The sequence below is a fragment of the Colobus angolensis genome, unplaced genomic scaffold (genome assembly GCF_000951035.1).
Source record: "Colobus angolensis palliatus isolate OR3802 unplaced genomic scaffold, Cang.pa_1.0 Scaffold5, whole genome shotgun sequence".
Taxonomy (NCBI): domain Eukaryota; kingdom Metazoa; phylum Chordata; class Mammalia; order Primates; family Cercopithecidae; genus Colobus; species Colobus angolensis.
Window position 1 is genome coordinate 33,087,138 of NW_012118487.1, and position 21,300 is coordinate 33,108,437.

At 33.6% G+C, this 21,300-nt stretch overlaps 1 protein-coding gene across 4 annotated transcripts in view; it reads right to left on the reverse strand.

The window, feature by feature from the left end:
* The window catches only part of RBM46 (RNA binding motif protein 46), a 52,795-nt gene that overhangs the window by 13,549 nt on the left and 17,946 nt on the right, over nt 1–21,300 (reverse strand). For all 4 annotated transcript variants that reach the window (XM_011959750.1, XM_011959752.1, XM_011959753.1 and 1 more), the window contains exon 4: nt 20,112–20,894. In XM_011959750.1, coding sequence (XP_011815140.1) covers nt 20,112–20,894 — 783 coding nt within the window. The remainder of the gene's footprint in view (nt 1–20,111; nt 20,895–21,300) is intronic.

Below are 21,300 nucleotides of genomic sequence, written 5' to 3' on the forward strand. Positions count from 1 at the left end.
GAGTGCAGTGGCGTGATCTCAGCTCACTGCAACCTCCACCTCCTGGGTTCAAGCAATTCTCCTGCCTCAGCCTCCCAAGTAGCTGGGATTACAGGTGTGCACCACCACACCCAGCTGATTTTTGTATTTTTAGTAGAGACAGGGTTTCACCATGTTGCCCAGGCTCATCTCCAACTCCAGACCTCAGGTGATCTGCCCACCTTGGCCCCCCAAAATGCTGGGATTACAGGTGTGAGCCACCGTGCCTGGCCTTGCGTTCCATACCTTTTGATATGTTTTATTTGTATTATCATTTGTTTAAGGGTTTCTACTATTTTGAAACCTCCAACATGAACATGTTAAAAATTATATACTGATAATTTTTACTTTGGTGACGTATATACAGATATTTCAGCCCATCAACCACCATTCATAATTTAACCGTGCCTGTGTTTATACCTGTCAACTTCCTATCTCATATATTTCTTTACCAATCTTTTCTTCTTTCTGCTCAAAGGACAGCCCAAATGTATCTTTCCTTGGAAACTTTGTATTTTATGTAGATTGCTTAAACTTATTTGAAAAGCAACATATGCTGAGTACTAAAGGAGACAGTACTCCCCCATATAATGCAGGGAATAACAACAAATCATACATGTGCAAAGTCCACTGGCTTTATACATACTGATGGATGAACAATGTTAAGAGTAAATAAAAATATAAAAATTATTGAGTAATATCATAAAGAAAAAGTCATTTTGGGTTACTGTGTCCAATAAAAGCTTAATATAAAAGTAGATGAGGATAAGCAGAATATTCTAAGCACAGTGCAGAGCAATAGGAAGGGCCTAGGCCTACCAATGAGCATGGCAAATTCAGATGATCACAGCAGGAAATGTAAGCTATGGTTAGGTTAAGTGGGGCTAAACAGTAGAGCATTCTGAACAGGAGAATGTGGAGTTCAGAATATTTGATTATACTTCAGTAAGAGCCACGATAAGTTCCTGACCAAGGAAGTAACAATGAAAAAGTATTAAACATATTGGACTGATAAATTATATGGCTAAACTATGTATTGGGATATTTTGAATATAATCAGAGTAAAATGAGTACCAAGTAACAGGGGACCAGGAAATAGATATAAACAAACTTTGCCTGTTTGATGTCCTGTCTAGAATCTGAATGGGGGAAAGACATGTATCATCTGCCACCTTGACACATGCCATTCATTGGTTGGCAATGCTGATCCTAGGGTACATTTAAAAATCATGAAGCTACCTTGTAAACAAGATATGTTTACAAGATTTTTCTAACTCAGAATAACTCAGAGTTCAACCAGATGTCTCAGGTCAACATTACAATGGAGTAGGGTCTGGTACATGGGCCTGTAGGTTTCCTAAAGCCAAAATAGTCTCTGGAAAAAAGGTAAGGCGGGACCGAAAGCCCATCTCATTGTATTTTAACTTACAGAAACATAATTTGCCAATAATATTTCACAAGTCCGCTGTCTGTTATCCAATGTTTAATATTAGGCAAAAACCAGTTTTTCATTGGAATCACGTGAATTTACAAAGGATAGCAGTTAAGAGCACAGCCTCTTAAGCTAACTAGGATCTTGGGCAAATTATTTAACATACTGAAGCCTGTTTGTTAAAAAAAAAATAAGAATTGTCAACATTAAAATCCTATCTACCACAGGCCAGACATGTTGGCTCACGCCTGTAATCCTAGCACTTTGGGAGGCTGAGGCAGGAGAATTGCTTGAACCCAGGAGGCGGAGGTTGCAGTTAGCCACAATCACGCCACTGTACTCTAGCCTGGGTGACAGAGTGAGACCCAGTGCCAAAAAAAGAAAAAGAAAAAGAAAATGTATGGGATGTAGCTCTAACCATATTTAGGATATTGGTAGCCTTAATAAAAGAGGGGCTAAAAACTCTAAACTAAGATGGTCTTTTAAATAATATTCCACATATTCAAAAAAAGATGTAACACCAATCTTACATAAATTCTTACAGAGAACAGTGAAATTTAAAACATTTCCCAACTATTTTTATGAGGAAAAGAATGAGCCAATCTCACTAATGAACACAGATGTAAAAATCCTAAGGAAATGCCAAATAAATTTTAGCAATATATAAGAAGTATAATGTACCACGACCAAATTGAGTTTACTTCAGAAATAAGATTGATGTAACATTCAAATATCAATCAATGCAATGTGTTGCATTAAAAGAATAAAAGACAAAAATGATGTAATTAACTAGATGCAAGAAAGTATTTGGCAAAATTCATTACCTATTCATGATAAAAAGACATACAAAGCAGGAATAAAAGAGAGTATCTTAAGTGATAAAGGGCTTCTACAATAAAAGCTACAACACACACCATATCTTAATGGAGAAATATTGAAAGTTTATAAGGATGGTTCCTATCATCATTTGTATTCAATGTTGAAAAAGTAGTTCTAGCCAGTGCAGTAAGGCAAGAGAAAAAAAGAAATGTATAAAGGATGGAAAGGAAGAAAAAGATCTTTACATTTAGTTGATAAAAGTGTATGCAGATAAATTACTATAGAGTCAAACTATTTGACACAAATAAGTAGTCTTATCCAATATATTAAAAAATAAATTTTCACATAAAGCAGGAACAATTAGAAACTGAAATTAAGATAAGTTATTTTTTTATGATGACATTATGAAAAACTAAAACTAGGTATAAGTCTGGAGAAAGATATAGAAGACGTTTAAACAGTAAACTACTGAAAGAGCAAATTTTTTAAAAGCCTAGGTAAATGAAGACAGGTATCATGTTCATGCATCAGAAGACCCAATACTATAAAAATGTTATTGTTCCCAAATTGATCTACAGATTCAATTCTGTTCCAATCAAAATCCCATTAGGATTTTGATTTGGGGTATAGTTACAAGCTGATTCTAAAATTCATATGGAAATTCAAGGGCTGAGAGAAGTCAAGATAATTGTGAAGGAGAGAAAATATTATTTACAAAATATAAAGTTACAGAATTAAGACAATATGGTATTGGTGCAAAAACAAACAGCTCAACGAAACAGAATGTTAATATCCAGAATAAGTCATATATGTATGTGTGTATTAGAAGGCAGTGTATATACACATACTTGATTTATGTTAAGGTGACACTGCAGAGTCATGGGAAAATGTCAAGTCTTCAAAAAATGGTGTTAAGTGAATATTCATATGCGGGGGGAACTCTGATACTTCGTATTGTCACTAAATTTAGATGATAGAAAGTTTCTAAAAGATAATACAGAAAATATTTCATGACCCTGCAGTAAGTATAAGTTTTCTAAGCAGGATGCATTTAAATGGCACTAGTAAGACTGATCAATTGAATCATACTAAAATTAAGAAATTCTATGTTTCAAAACATACCTGAATAAACAGGTAAGTCATAGAGTAGAACAAGATATTTTAAAAATATATTCAATAAAGGACTTGTATATTAAGTAATTAAGTAAAAAAACAGACAAACCAATAGAATGAGGGAGGAAGACTTGAACAAGAAAGATACTTCACCAATACAATAGTGCAATGCCCTATAATCCTTCTAAGATGATCAATATCATAAGTTATCATTATATAAAAATTACAATCTCAATAAGAAATATACACTAATCAGAATATCCAAAATGTAAAAGACTGATACCATAAGTGTTGGCAAGAATGTGAAACAACTGGAACTCCCATTTACTGCTAGTAAAGTGTAAATCAGTGTCCTTACTTTGGAAAACTATTTGGCCCTATTTACTACAGTTTAAAAAACATGACCCACACCACTTTCACTCCTATATATTCAACAGGAATGTGTGCAGCAAATGAGCACCAAAAACACTATGTTCAAGAATCTTTAGAGTGTCATTATTCAAACAGCCCCAAACTGATAGTTCTTTATATTTTCACCAACAAAGACAGCAAGTTATATATAACATTCCGATGAAACACTGGCATCAATGAGAGCAAATGAACAGTACTGCTACATGAAACAGTATGAATTGATCTCACAAACATGTTAAAAGAAGCCAGACAGACAAGATGATATAAAATGTTATATAAGTTTCAAAAATACATAGAGTAAGTCAGAGGAGTGGCCTCCTTTGAGCAAGAAGGAAAGTAATGTCTGGAGAATATATAAGAGTGTTTTGGGGCTGGGCGCAGTGGCTTAAGTCTGTAATCCCAGCTCTTTGGGAGGCTGAGGCAGGCGGATCACGAGGTCTGGAGATCGAGACCATCCTGGCTAACATGGTGAAACCCCATCTCTACCAAAAATACAAAAATACATAAATAAATAAATAAATAAATTAGCCAGGCGTGGTGGCAGGCACCTGTAGTCACAGCTACTCGGGATGCTGAGGCAGGAAATGGCAAGAACCCAGGAGGTGGAGCTTGCAGTGAGCTGAGACAGGGCCAATACACTCCAGTCTGGGCGACAGAGCGAGACTCCGTCCCCAAAAAAAAAAAAAAAGAGTCTTTTGGAGTGTTGATATTTTATGTCTTTACTTCGGTGGTGAGTTATACAGACATAGTCCCTCATGGTAATCTACTGAATTTACACTCATTATCTGTGTACTTTTCTGTTTGTATGTAATGTTACAGCTGAAGGAGTTTTCTTTTTAAAAACGGAGGGTGGGGGTGGAGGGAGGGATAAAAACCTGCCAGTGATATACATAAAGGAGAAGTTGATAATGTATAATTATGATAAAATATAAAATCACTTTATAGTTACTACCAAACTAGAGCACATGTGATTGAGACAAATTTAAAAACTATAATGATTCTCAGTACAGAGGCTACATAGAAATATTATTAAATACAGAATAATTCTTTTCTTCATAATGCCTTCACTATGTACCACCTGGAGTTTTAGAATTAGCTTTGTTAATCTTTCGTTTGAATGAAATCAAATTTAATAGGAAAAATGCTGAGATTTAAATTACCAGTGTATAAGAATTAAATTTCTGTCAGCATATAGAAGAGATGGTGATAATTCCCACAACAAAAGCAAAAACTATCAGCAGAGTCTCAATTCAGTGTCAAATGCAAGGTTGCTACTTACTGGTACTTTCACCCAATTTAATTTACCATCTTATTTGTGTCATCCCTTTTTAAAAGCAACAACTGTTAATGAATATATTCTGAGAAATTATTTCAGAAGTGATTATTTAGTAAGTAAGACAATAAGAAAGAGACTAGGGGAAAGAAAAGGCATGTCAAAAAGTGGAGAATAAGAATAGGATACATTAAACTTCAAAGATCAGAGTCAACATCTTTACCACCTCTCTGTAAAATGGGAATCATTCAATGTTTTATATTTAGTTTTCTAGAAGTTATGTAGGAATAAGGGCCAAAATAAGGGAAAACTAAGTAAAAATCTAAGTAGACTCTTAATTTTCATTATTTTCAAGAAAACAACATTGTAGACAGATGACTTGTTCTACAAAGATGTGACGAAGTTTTAAAAGTCACTGAAAACTAATTACAAAAGCATATTCTATATCTTTGAAGAAGACTTTACTGGTCTTTAGTTTGACAGAAAATTCCACATAAATTTTAAAGTGAATGATATGAAAGATAAAAATTATTTTCAGACTCTCAGATATGTCATACTATTTCTTCTTTGAAGACAGAAAATAACTGAGTGCACAGGATTCCAATGTATTCCAAATAAGCCTGCTATATTAGCACCCCGAATTTTCAAGATTTTTCCTGTCTTTAGGAAACTAAACTGAAAGGAACACCACCATCTTCTCAGTCTACACCTGTGTAGAAGAATATAAAAGTATAATGCTAGTAATAAAAAATTAGAAATAACATACAATAAGTGATTGACATTTCCTATTTGTGAAGCCTTGATCAAACATAATAGATTATGCTAGATATAACTAGATTATAGAATGAATTCTAAAAATTTAAAAATTGCACATAACATAAATCATTATATTCTTACTATATTTGGTTGATATAAAGACAAAGATTTTCTCAGAGGGTTTAAAAATAACAATTACAACTTAAATCTCCTATTCCACTATACAAATTTATATACATATATATTATATATATATGTATATATAATATACACATATACAATATAAAATCATCCAAACCCAGTCTGTATTTCAAGGGTTTATTGCACATAACATAAATCATTATATTCTTACTATATTTGGTTGATATAAAGACAAAGATTTTCTCAGAGGGTTTATAACAATTACAACTTAAATCTCCTATTCCACTATACAAATTTATATACATATATATTATATATATATGTATATATAATATACACATATCCAATATAAAATCATCCAAACCCAGTCTGTATTTCAAGGGTTTATTGAAAAGGGAATATTCTGGGACTTTTACAATTTTAACTCATTTAATACATGTAATTACCCTATGAGATAAATACTGTTATCATCATTCCTATTTTATAAATGATAGAACTGAAGGACAGAGAAGTTAAGTAACACTGGAGTGCAGTGGCGTGATCTCAGCTCACTGCAACCTCCACCTCCTGGGTTCAAGCAATTCTCCTGCCTCAGCCTCCCAAGTAGCTGGGATTACAGGTGTGCACCACCACACCCAGCTGATTTTTGTATTTTTAGTAGAGACAGGGTTTCACCATGTTGCCCAGGCTCATCTCCAACTCCAGACCTCAGGTGATCTGCCCACCTTGGCCCCCCAAAATGCTGGGATTACAGGTGTGAGCCACCGTGCCTGGCCTTGCGTTCCATACCTTTTGATATGTTTTATTTGTATTATCATTTGTTTAAGGGTTTCTACTATTTTGAAACCTCCAACATGAACATGTTAAAAATTATATACTGATAATTTTTACTTTGGTGACGTATATACAGATATTTCAGCCCATCAACCACCATTCATAATTTAACCGTGCCTGTGTTTATACCTGTCAACTTCCTATCTCATATATTTCTTTACCAATCTTTTCTTCTTTCTGCTCAAAGGACAGCCCAAATGTATCTTTCCTTGGAAACTTTGTATTTTATGTAGATTGCTTAAACTTATTTGAAAAGCAACATATGCTGAGTACTAAAGGAGACAGTACTCCCCCATATAATGCAGGGAATAACAACAAATCATACATGTGCAAAGTCCACTGGCTTTATACATACTGATGGATGAACAATGTTAAGAGTAAATAAAAATATAAAAATTATTGAGTAATATCATAAAGAAAAAGTCATTTTGGGTTACTGTGTCCAATAAAAGCTTAATATAAAAGTAGATGAGGATAAGCAGAATATTCTAAGCACAGTGCAGAGCAATAGGAAGGGCCTAGGCCTACCAATGAGCATGGCAAATTCAGATGATCACAGCAGGAAATGTAAGCTATGGTTAGGTTAAGTGGGGCTAAACAGTAGAGCATTCTGAACAGGAGAATGTGGAGTTCAGAATATTTGATTATACTTCAGTAAGAGCCACGATAAGTTCCTGACCAAGGAAGTAACAATGAAAAAGTATTAAACATATTGGACTGATAAATTATATGGCTAAACTATGTATTGGGATATTTTGAATATAATCAGAGTAAAATGAGTACCAAGTAACAGGGGACCAGGAAATAGATATAAACAAACTTTGCCTGTTTGATGTCCTGTCTAGAATCTGAATGGGGGAAAGACATGTATCATCTGCCACCTTGACACATGCCATTCATTGGTTGGCAATGCTGATCCTAGGGTACATTTAAAAATCATGAAGCTACCTTGTAAACAAGATATGTTTACAAGATTTTTCTAACTCAGAATAACTCAGAGTTCAACCAGATGTCTCAGGTCAACATTACAATGGAGTAGGGTCTGGTACATGGGCCTGTAGGTTTCCTAAAGCCAAAATAGTCTCTGGAAAAAAGGTAAGGCGGGACCGAAAGCCCATCTCATTGTATTTTAACTTACAGAAACATAATTTGCCAATAATATTTCACAAGTCCGCTGTCTGTTATCCAATGTTTAATATTAGGCAAAAACCAGTTTTTCATTGGAATCACGTGAATTTACAAAGGATAGCAGTTAAGAGCACAGCCTCTTAAGCTAACTAGGATCTTGGGCAAATTATTTAACATACTGAAGCCTGTTTGTTAAAAAAAAAAATAAGAATTGTCAACATTAAAATCCTATCTACCACAGGCCAGACATGTTGGCTCACGCCTGTAATCCTAGCACTTTGGGAGGCTGAGGCAGGTGGATCACTTGAGGTCAGGAATTCGTAACCAGCCTGGCCAACACAGGGAAATTCCATCTCTACTAAAAATACGAAAATTAGCCAGGCATCGTGGTACATGCCAGTAATCCCAGCTACTCGGGAGGCTGAAGCAGGAGAATTGCTTGAACCCGAGGTTGCAATGAGCCAAGATCGCACCACTGCACTCCAGTCAGGGTGACAGAGCGAGACTCCGTCACACACACACACACCCTATCTACCACAAAGAACTGTGAGAATACATCATGTAAAGGCATTTAGCACAAAATCTCACACATAATAAGTGTTCAAAGAATCTTAACTATTATTTTTCTAATATTCATATTATATATGATTGGAAAGGGGTGTCTTGGATTTGTTTTCTGAATAATTATTCTTCATCATTTACGTGGTACTTAATATATACAAGGGAATGTTCTGGGCCCTTTACAATTTTAACTCATTTAATACATGTAATTACCCTATGAGATACATACTGTTATCATCATTCCTATTTTACAATGATGGAACTGAAGGGCAGAGAAGTAACTTTTCCAAGTAAGCAGTGAAGCTAGAATGTGAACCCAAGAAATCTGGCTCCAAATGCCATAATCTTTTTTCCTATGTTGCCTATATGCTATGCCATAGTACTTAATTTCCTTTTCCCGAAATTCTTTCTAAAGTGCAATGTACCATTTCCTGACCCCCCCATACCAGTTTAGGTCAGGTCACCCAATTGTATGTTCTCATAACACCCTGTACTACTTCAGCGCATTTATCAGAACTCTAACTGAATATTGGTCTCAATAGAATGTAAGGTCTATGAAAGCAGCAACTGTGTCTAATTCACTAGAGTGATCCTTATAACTTTACACAAAACAGCATTAGGTAAGTATTTGTTGAAGGAACACATTTTAACAAGATTTAACAATCAGCCATCTGCCAGTTAATAAACTAAACACGAGTATAGAAGCCTAAAGGAATGAATAAGCAAAAGGGATATTCTTATGAGAATAAAATTTCCCAAATCAAACTTTCTTAAATCACAGTTTGCAAAAGGTAAATTTCTCAGAGGGCTTGAAAATGGCAAGGTCATTATATTCCAGGTGTTATTAGGGAACATAATTCTGAGCTAATATAGTCTAGTAAAGACTCCTTCCTTCTGCCATATATTTCACAGATTTAAAATAAATGTTTAAAAAATTATTTTTGTTTGTTATTTTGTACTGAGAGGAATACAGAATTTTTAGTAGCTGAAAGGCTCAGATAGTTCTGACTTACATTAAGCCATAATCTACCTCCTTAAAACTTTGCTCTTTTAGACTTAATACCACTTCCTAGAGCTCCAAAGATAAAGACTAAAGTCTTTTTTCCATGTGTGAGCACTTCAAACATTTGAAAACTGCAATCACATTTCCTCTGTATTAGTATTTACACACTGAACAGCTCCAAATATTTCAGTTGTTCACTGTCCTATTACATATTAGGGAGTTTCCAAGCTCACCCTAGTTGTCAAGGTTGAATTAAATTGTGGTGCCCATAAGGAAACAAAACATTCCAAACAGTCTGAGTAAAATAAAATTATTTAGTCTTGATACTATGTAACTTTCCTATTTTACCTTGAGTTACATTAATTTGAGAATCTCTAGAGTAGAAAGACTCTTACTCAAATTTTGACAAAATAACACAAGTTCTCACCCTTGGCTGGCTTTCATTCTTTCCCAATTTAATAATGAAATATACAAACAGAGAAATATATAAACAATATAGATGTGCATGCCTTACATAATTAAAAAAAATGAAAACATGTACTCATCACCCAGGTTTAGAAAAAGGAAATTATCAATACCTCAGAAGTCCCTTTGAATCCTTTCCAATTTCTCCCTCCAAGTAGTAACTTTTAAATGTTAGTAATTCCCTGGCATTTTTATGGTTTTACCTCATAATCATCTATCCCTAAACAACCTATTGTTTGGTTTTGCCTGGCTTTATTTTCCTAATCATAATTTCCAATTGTCTCAATGTCTTCAATTTAAAATCTGAATCCTTTTGTATTTTACATATTTTGTGGAATAAGGCAGGAATGAAAGTGAATAACCTACCCTTACCAGTAAAAAGGATGAATAAAAGACAGACGGTGACTAATATAATACTTAGGTAAGTGCACTGCATCAGTATGAAACAATGTCATCTCTGCAGGGTAAGAAATTGAGTGGAGGAGAAACTGAACATCTTTCCAACTTTTCCTAAGCTGGGTTTTGTATTGAATTTGTGTAAATTTCTAGAATCAATATACCATATATTTAAAGAGCATTCTAGGATAAACAATTAAATAAGCTAACTATATTCAGATTATTTCATTTCCATTTATTCATGCCTGCTATCTAAATACTTGGGAGTTGATTATAAAAGTTTTTGTCATAGAAAATTCATTATAAAGAATTTCAGAATAAAAAGATAAAATTAAGAATCATTACAGAAAAATACTGATTAAATCTAAAGGCAATGAAATAATTTTCCAATGTATTAATTCAAATGAGAGCATGTGACAGCATGAAACTGCTTTCCAAGGCCTCAGAGTATTGATGAAAACCCTGTCCATCCTTCTCCCAAGCCACATTAGCTAATGTAGCAACTCCCTGCTTGGAGCATAAATCACAATAAAAATAATACATAAATAAGAAAATAAAATGTAAAGATTTTTAAAAATCAATAAAAGTGAGTTTTAGAACACCAGCGTATTAGTGAGAAATAGCAGAGTCACACATACATATAGGTATTTCAATACCTTAAAAATCTTAAGTATATCTACTAAGTAAAATAGGGAAAATATTAAGCAATAAAGAGAAAATTATTACTATCTCATCTGTAAATCCCTCTCTGAAACTAAGTGAGTGCCTTCACAGTGAAAGCAATCATATTTTGCTTAGTATTGCCTCTTTCCCTTTAATTCTTAAGTGAAAAGAAATCATCTTTCAATGTTCTGGTATTATCACTGTTTCTATACTTGATACACACACCTAAGTTCACACCAAGGAATCCCTTAAGCGATTCTTATTCTCTCAAGGAAACACATGTACACACATACATGCAGATGAAAAGCCTTTAAATTAACCAACATTTCAATGCTTGAATTATTTATAGCTCTGAATACAACCTTAATCTGTCTTGCAAAGATTGATAATGGCTCACCTGGAACCTTATAAATTCTGTGCCCCAAATTATCCAATACTTTCATAAATTTGTAACTACAGATTTGGTCACCCTTGGACCAAAAATTAACTGGGCAGCAGCAGGGGGAAAAAAAAAAGCCATCCACATATATGGCACATACGCTTCAAATTTTGTGAATATTCATTTACCCCATAATCTGGTCAGTAAACAAGCTGACTGGAACTATGTATTGCTGAAACAAAGTTAACAAGAAAAAAATTAGGTAAATGGGCTTCAGTCTTACAAAAATCCACATACAAAACAGGATTAAAGAAAAGTACAAAAAAGTAACTAATAAAAACATACTTAGACTACATAATGAATGGAAGGACAATTAAACTGCACAAAAGAAAAAGAAAAGCATAGGTCAACAAAGATTTATCTACTAAAAGAAGCTGGAGTTTTACATCATGGTTTACATTTTTATTTAAATAAGTGCCAATCCCCTGAATTTGTGTACAGAAATCAAGGTATACTGTTTAAACACGGAAGAATAGTAACAAAGTACACACACCAAATTACCAAGCAATACAACTGTAAGAGATTGATGTTTTCTGATGATTGTGCTCCTATATACTTTTTAATCCAAAGTTATAAACAGAATTATAGTAGAGCTGATAACACTATTAGTGTAGTATAATGATTATATTTACTGAATCAAAGCAATACATAGGCAAACTAAATTTATTTAGTTACCCAAATTATTTTCTTAAAATATGAACTACTGTGTACATAAAATTTCATATGCAATCCATTCTTAGAGCTCAAATGTTACTTGCTAAATATAAGACAAATAAGGACCCACATGTCATTAATATATCACTGACCAAATACTATCACTTTAAGGAGCATGAAAATCCAAGGAGTTATTAATATTCTGGTGATTTACTTCTAATTATTTGGGGATACTAAGATTTTTAATTTTTGTCCTACTATTTTGAAGTTTCACAGGAAAGTGAACCATTCTTGGAGGTAATGTACTACCAGGTCTTGGAAAGAGGATGAAATGCTCTGAGATTGATGTACTATCAGATACTAACTAGCAAGGGCAGATACTATTTTTGATTTTACCGAAAAGGCCTGGAAGAAACACTGAATTTTAAAGTAGTTTAAACCACAAAATAAATTCGTCACAGTGAAATCATCATTCTACATTTTCTGTCTCCTTATTCACCAGTCCATTCACTTAATTACACTGCTATAGCATAAAAAATTATTGTCTACTAAATATTAAACAAGAAGCAGAGATAAGCGCATGATAGGCTGAAGAAGACTAAGTAGAGCGTTTCACAGAGATTTTTCTGATTCTAAAAAAAAAGAAAGGTAAGAAAAAGAAGAGCTAAAAATCAATGTAACATTAAAATTTCTTTTTAAAGCCACATTAAAAAATCTGTATTTAGGGACATCATGTGGCAAAATTATGAACTGCTACTAACATTTAAGAATGGAACATACACACACAATTTCTAATGTCATCTGATATAAAGGGAAATTTTTAAAACCATTTTTTAAAATATAAATTAAATAAGATCAGACAGATTAATACAGCAGTAGCTGCTATTAAAACTAGTTTATTAGAAGGAGTATTTTAGGACTGTATTAACCAAAGACATTAAGAAGTTATAGGGTAAAGAATCAAGCATGACTATATAGATTTATGAAGTAAATAAAATACAAAGGATCACTTTCAACAGTTAATAAACCTAACTATGGGACAGATACTCCCCACATGGCATGTTTCGATACACATCATTATTTTCCTAGATCCTCTGTTACAAAAAGAAAACTATTTCCAAACTTTTAAGTAGTTGCCTTGTTTTATAAAAACCTTGCTTTTGGCTGTAGTAATTGGTTAGCAAATTCAGAGAAGAAAATAACCGAAAAACAATTACATGTCATCATGCAAATAAAACAGTTGACTGACTGAATCTTTTTTTTTTTTGTCCAGCTGTTCTGCTGTGAAATAGGCAGGCATAAGCTTTGAATTCTATAAAGGAAGGGATATTAAACTGATGAATTATTTCTTGCAAAAGCAGCTCTTGGTTTTAAACTATTTGAACTCAAATATGTATCTCTGCAGACATAAAATATTTTAAAGTATTACTTTTGGTTCTACATAGGATTTTTGACCATATTTTAAATGAAACTATAATCTTCTTAGAAAAAAGATTCCTTAAAACTTACTAAATAAAATGCTGATATTTTAGATCTGAGGACACTGAAGTCCAATGACGAAACAATTCATTTGCCATTCTAAGGTCACACAGTTTCTCAATGGCTAAGAAAGGATTCTTAATTCTTATACTTTTATTCTAGTAATCATTATTCTAGTAAGCTGCCTCTCTCACTGTACTAACTCCATAATATTTATGATGCATTAATACAAGTGTTAGTAAGATGAGAATTATAAGTAATACTAGATGTTCATTCAAATGGTCTTTCAGGAAAAAAAAGTAAATTTCAAGAGCAATACAAATACATTTTCATGAGGACTAAGCCCTCTCCGAGGGTCAAAGACACATAGTTGAGTTAATGGAATTTTGGTCTCACCACTTGGTCTTATGAAAACAAATGTGTAAAATGTTGATCCTGATACCTATTTCTCATTTAAGTAGGTGAATTTTAAAAGAAATTTTGCAAATTACCTTTGTTCTTTAAAATACCAGTTTGAATAGTATCATCAAAGTTAGAGCTGTAGTTAAAACTGGAAAAAAATACTCTTCTGAAAAGTATTATTTTTCTTCTATGTATAATTTATAACTCCATTATAATATCATAAAATCATTATTTCATGTTTGGCTTAAGTGCCTCCTAGAATTATTTCTTAAGTTAAAAAAAAACCTGGAGAAAGTTTCTCTTTATTTCAAAGAAATGGTTTGGAATATTTTTATCTGAAATTCTTTTATTTTTGCATTTCTGCCCATCAATCTGGAAATAATAATAGCTCATAAGAAAAAAAGCACCAAATATTTTTCAGATTAAAACTTCTCACAATAGTATACTTTCACAAAAGTATAACTTTCAACAAATTTACAAGTGATAACAGAAATAAAAGATTCATTTGAATAAAAGGATAAGCTAACAGTGACTATCATGTTTAGAATATATACATACTAAATACTATTCAACTACTAGAAAAAAATGCAAGACTCTACTGATGTACACCATTTCAAAGTCAAATATAAGAAGCAATATACAAGTCTATTACAAAATGAATACTGAAAAAAGTACAAAAGATATTGTAAGAATGAATATTCACACACAAAATGGTCCATGCACATCAAGATGGATTCATCTAGGATAAAAATATTTGCTCAGAGGAAAAGCAGACATATCCAACATAGTTGCACTAAAAAAAAAAATGCAAAGTTTTAAGAAACAGGACTAATGAAATTTTAATTAACTAATGTTTACATCTTTTCAACTCCTTTAATTCCTCCTAAAATCTCACTGAAATCATCAAAGCAAACAATATACAGAACTACTTGCCATTAAACCACCACCATGCTATTTTTCTAAGAGTAGTTTGCTCACGTTGTGTCCCTCTCTGACCACAAACTCTACAAACTCTACAACTGAGGTAAGGGAAGCATACCTTTTTCCTCTTGTACTCCCAAAATAACCTATGCAAAGACTTTGTGTATCTGCCTTCATCACTAGACTGTGACTCCTTAAACAACAACAACAAAAAAACAATGTTTTATTTATCTTTAGCTCCAGAATGCTTAGGAAAGAACACTTAGCATGTAAGAGGCTTTCAAAAAATACCTGTAAAAAACAAAAAACAACCTTAATCATTTATGGTCAGAACGACAGTACACAAATCAGATGAAATTAAATCAGTGGCACAAGTTAGTTTGTGACAGGTTCTTCATCCCTGTTTTAAAAAGTTTCAGATAGCCATACAAGAAAGAAAAAAATACCACTTGTATCAGTATTACACAAACATAGAAGAGATGCCCTGCTTAAAATTATTTGCTAACAAATTATATAACAAGGTGAATTATCAATACAGGTAAGACTACGTTCCTCTTTCCACTAAGTATTCTCCAGGACTTTCTTCTTCAAAACTCTAACTCTCCAGGACGTTCCTTGATCTCCTTGATTTTATTTATTCCACTTCTACAATGCAAAGAATCCTCCAAAGAAAAGCAGTGACAATACTGAAAGACCCAGATTCAAAACAGAGTTGACTTCTAGAAAGAGCAGTACTATTCGCCTTGACAGTTTGCTTTATTACTAACAGATAACGAGATTGTGAAAATAGAAAAGACTTATTTAAAAGTAAGTGATACTGAATGACCCAAGATATCTCCATATAGCAAATATTTAATATAGAACCTATCTATCCTAACCCTCAAGTCTATATTTGGTTTAGATCATTCTTGCATTGCTATAAAGGAATACCTGAGACTGGGTAATTTATAAAGAAAATAGGTTTAATTGGCTCACAGTTCTGTAAGCTTTACAAGCATGGTGCCAGAATCTGCTAGGCTACTGGGAAGCCCTCAGGGAACTTTTACTCATGGCTGAGGGCAAAGCAGAGGCAGGCACATCCCACGGCAAGAGCAGGAGCAAGAAACAGAAAGGAAGAAGTTGCTACACACTTTTAAACAACCAGATGTGGCGAGGAATCATTCACTATTGTGAAGACAGCACCAAGGGAATGGTACTAAACTGTTCATGAAATATCCAACCCCATGATCCAATCACCTCCCACCAGACTGCACCTCCAACACTGGGGATTACATTTCAACATGAGATTTGGCAGGGACAAATGTCCAAACTATATCAAGATTCTACCCATTAAACTCATTTACTATCCTACAGATACAGATCCCTAAAAATAACCCAGTAAATACATAATTTCTTATCCTGCTGGTTAGGTAATGAGTTTTCAGTGAGATAAGAGAGGTCATTCTTTGCCATTATGAAGATGAAGATAGTCTCTAATTTTGAAGTAAGTGAAAAGGATAAGGAAGGTTCTATTTTGGCATTAACCCCAACTTCCAGCTTTTCTTTTATTAAGGGTATTATGCTTAAAATAGAGCATGCTTTAGATAGGACCAAATATTTTAAAAATTGATTTCAAAGACCTGTAAACCAAGAACTTTTGAGATGCTAATAAGATCACTAAATGCTCACCAGAAGTAAACTCCATGACTTCTAGTTCTCATGTAGATGCCTGTTATCCCTAAAAAGACATACTTTTTTTTTTTTTCATAACAGCAATGATGGCCATTTAAGCAAATGAAGCCTAATTATTTTCTTTTATTTTTCAAACTTGGGGAACAGAAGTGGCAACACCAAAACTGTGTGGATACTAAACGTACACTCTTAAAGAGATCTGAAATATTAATTTTTAAAAACGACTGTTTATATCACATAATAGTAAAAGATCATCAAAGTTAAGATTGGATAATAATTCTCAAAATAGCATCAAACTGAAAGGGTTAAAATAAGGATACTGAGGCAAATTCTTTAAAAAAATTACTATCCCCAAAGAAAATACCTTAAAAACAGTAGTTAAATGCATTCTCTAGAAAATTTGACTTCTCAAATTATTTAAGAAAATAGAGTCAAAAGATTACTTAATAGGTAAGGAACTTCGTTTGAGAGACTCTAGGAACTAGTAACAACCTCTCAAGGCTTCAAAACAATTCAATCCTCGGACTACTTAAGTATTTACCAGGATGTCAAGAATACACTACTACCACCAATTGATCTCAACTCTGAGCTATTCGATGAAACCCTATGACCTTTAACTAAAAGAAGATGTAACTAGAAAGGCATTAACCTTTTAAAACCCAGAGGCTCCAACATTAACAGAAGGGAAGAAGTGATCCAGGAAACTGCTTAGCAACACTCAATCTACTCTTAACCTGCCATGTGGCAACATAGAAACTTCTCACCACTGTCTACAGCTCCTGGCCCTACTTTAATGATCTCTGAAGGGTTGATATTTGTTTTCTGATCAAAGTTTCCTAGACCCCAGATCTCTAGCTCTTTTGCTTCCCTGAATTCTCTTTCTCCTTCTCAGCTGCCTAAATGTATTTTCCTGCCTCTAACTCAACAATCTTCACTTACATAGGTAGTCAAGCACCATAAGGATTTCTGTGTTACTGTCCATAGACAAGACCTCAGGCTTTGTGTACTCCACTGAAATAGGACCTAGGGTTTTGCTTAATCTTTTTTTTATATGTGAATTTTGCTTACATTATATTAGCTGTTCTGATACTGAATACAGATTGAGGAAATACATAAAATACAAATTGTTCAACTTTTTATTAAAATTAGCTTTGATACAAGGTTGATGAAATCTGGAATAGGCTACTAAAGCAATCTGCATGTGCCCACTAAGGACTTCATTTATTGATGCTACCTTGATCACTAATTAACTATAATTAAGTTGAAAATATTGTACCTGATTAGGTGTTTTCTTAGGGAACTATAGGTTTGTTTATGTTATCTAGTTTACTATGGTAATAAGGGAGTTAAAAGCTCTGTTTCCATATAGAATCTGAATCTTCTTTATAAAATGGGCAAACAATGTCTACATACAAATTTGCCATAAATTAAACTAACATGGCTATGTTGTAAGAATTTTAGAAGTTTAAGTTAAACGTGTAAGGGAATGAGGGGGGCTAGAAATTTTTAAAATCTTTCAGTATTAGCATGGTAGATCAGACACAAGTACCCTTGGGAGAAACTTGATCAGCAACTAATTAACTGTGTCCCACTCCAAAATAATATTTTGACCCATTTTTCTCTAAGAAACTTAATTTGAATTATTTGCTATCTACCTAATAATTTTATCTTTAACTTAAATGGTCTTTATTAAAAGTAAAATTGAACGCTTCTATTTTGTACATCAATAGAAATAAGAACTAAGAATTTATTAGCTTCAATGATGCTAAATCCCAGTATCTCCAAACTAATAACTGAGGACACTACTTAAATGTGTCTTCAAGCGGAACCCTACCTTTAGTCCCACAAGTTTTGTTGATATCTCCAAAACAGAATCTCCTAAAAATATTCGTAATATACTTCGGGATTCCAAGGAGGGTGGATCACCTGAGTTCAGGGGTTCGAGACCAGCCTGGCCAACATAGTGAAACCATGTCTCTACTAAAAATACAAAAATTGGCCGGGTGTGGCGGCAGGCACCTGTAATCCTAGCTACTTGGCAGGCTGAGGCAGAAGAATTGCTTGAATCCAGGAGGCAGAGGTTGTAGTGAGCCGAAATCATGCCACTGCACTCAAGCCTGGGTGACAAAGCAAGACTCCGTCCCAAAAAAAAACAAATCATAAAGCTATGGCAGTGGTACACAAGCTTAAACAATATATAAAAATTATTCTCCCTTCTGAGAATGTTTTTCTTTTTTGACTGTTTTCTCTTACACTTGAGAATATGAATTTTAAATACATATAAGCTTCTGTACTGTGGTTCTGCAACCACATAAAAAATAATTTTCAGGCAAGAGTTTCACAATTATAATCAAGAAACAATGAGAACCCTCAAAAGATCTTTCTCTTTTATTTCTGATTCTCAGGAAATCACTACTCTTCCAATAAATATTATTTGGGACACAAAGTAATCATCAACTAAAATCTATAGCTGCATTAAAAAATAAACAGGTTGCGGGGGCAGGGGAGGCTAACCGAACAGTAAAAAACAGCAAGCAGGAAAACACCATAGTGATATTATGTCTCTTCCTTTACAATGTCAAATATTTAGTTAGCATATCTTTTTATGCTTTTGCAAAACCTTTCATAATTATCCTTCAAACGTTTTAAAGAAAATTTACTGTTGAAAAACATGAAGCTAAAAAAGAGAATGGTCACAAACATCTCTTACTGATGCTTTTTGTCTTTCATGAGTGATAATATAAATTTCCAGATTGGTGAGCATAAAGCTGTGTCTGCACACTACCCATATGAAATCCCACTGATTTTACTAACTCCCTACCCCTGCCCCTCAAGAAGATCATTACGTAGACTTCACCAAAGATACAGGGACACTCTATTATAAATTGGTTTAATTAACATATCCTGTAACTTATACAAAAAAATCTTTATTTCAACTGAGAATTAGTCATTAAAAAAACAATAAATTAATAAAACAGGATTATGAACACTGTAGTAAGTCAACACCAAATTTTCCCACAGGTTAGGTAACGCTTAAAACACTAAACGTAGGTCGGGCGCGGTGGCTCACACCTGTAATCCCAGCACCTTTGGAGGCTGAGGCAGGCAGATCACAAGGTCAGGAGATTGAGACCATCCCGGCTAACACAGTGAAACCCCGTCTCTACTAAAAATACAAAAAATTAGCTGGGCCTGGTGGCACGCGCCTGAAGTCCCAGCTACGCGGGAGGCTGAGGCAGGAGAATCGCTTGAACCTAGGAGGCACAGGTTGCAGTGAGCCAAGATTGTGCCACTGCACTCCAGCTTAGGTGACAAAACGAGACTCCATCTCTCAAAAAAAACAAAAAAAAGCTAAATGTAGGAAGATTTTACAGGGCACGAATTTCAAGAAAGTTATGACTTTATAAAATTGAGATAAAATTTATGTTACATACTTACCACTAATGTTGAGTTCAAAATAAATGAATTAAAAAATAATCTATATATTTCCTAATTTCATATTTTACACTGTTTAAAGTATTTTAAAACTTACCCAAATGAAGTAACGTAAACTGGGCTGCCAGTTCCTTTGCATCTTCTAACGTAGTACAGAGTTTGTCTGGCATGAAGTAACTCTGGGATCCATTTGCAATAGCAGGAATAACTATCTTATAGACCAAGAGTACTTTCCCATCTTGACTTGTTGTTGAATATAAATAATATTCTGGTGGTGCCCAATTATTTTTGTTGCAGTAATAATCCAAATGCATTACTGCAGAATTAAAATGATTGGATTTTAAAGAATACATACTAATCGGAGTAAGCTTTGTTCCAGGATAAAAAGGGTAAGTGCATCTTTCAACTTCAGGTGGACTTGGGCTATGCTGACCATTGAGACGAGCAGGAAGAGTTGGCAGCTTGCCTAGAGTTTTTGGGTGGCTCTCTTCTTTGTTAGTAAACACAATCAGATTTTCAGAATTTGGACTAATCTGACCATTAAGATGCTGTCTCCAAGTGTTTTCTTTATTTACTGGTTTAGCTAGTGTTACCTCAATACATGCTCCATCAATGCATTTTCCATTCATAACAGACATGGCAGCCACTGCATCTTCTCGGTTGAAAAAGTGAACAAAAGCATAATCTCTAAGTTTCTTTACTCGTTCAACTGCACCAGGCTTAAATTTATTGAATTCTGCTTTAATTGTTTCCTCTGTAGTTGAGATCATTAAATTTCTTACATAAAGAACTTTAACTCTCTGCATGGTTTCCTCATCCACTTCTTTCTCTGGGTCAGCCCAATCTACCTGAATGGTGTGGCCCCATAGTTGGAATGTTCCTGTAAAAAAAAAAATAATTTGAAGAGAATTAAAATAAAGAATAAAAGTTAAAGATGTTCACTAAAACTGTTTCCCCAGAGAAGCAGAAACTCAACTACGCATCAATAAATTTGGTTAGCATTTGTTTCCTATTCACACAAAAATTTTTACTAAACAACTAAAACTTACTATGTAATTTAAGAGTCAATAGAACAAATACACTTCAAAGATAGACTTTATCAGAAGAATTAAGTGTTGCCCTTGGGATTTTTATTAAACAACAATTAATAGCTCAAAGTGTATACATCCAGCAAAAATATCATAAATTGGACTCATTTTACAGGAACAATTTCTTATCTTTTAGAATTATGTGATTTATTTTACTTCATTACTCAAACAATTCTTTACTCCTCTTTAAGTGGAATT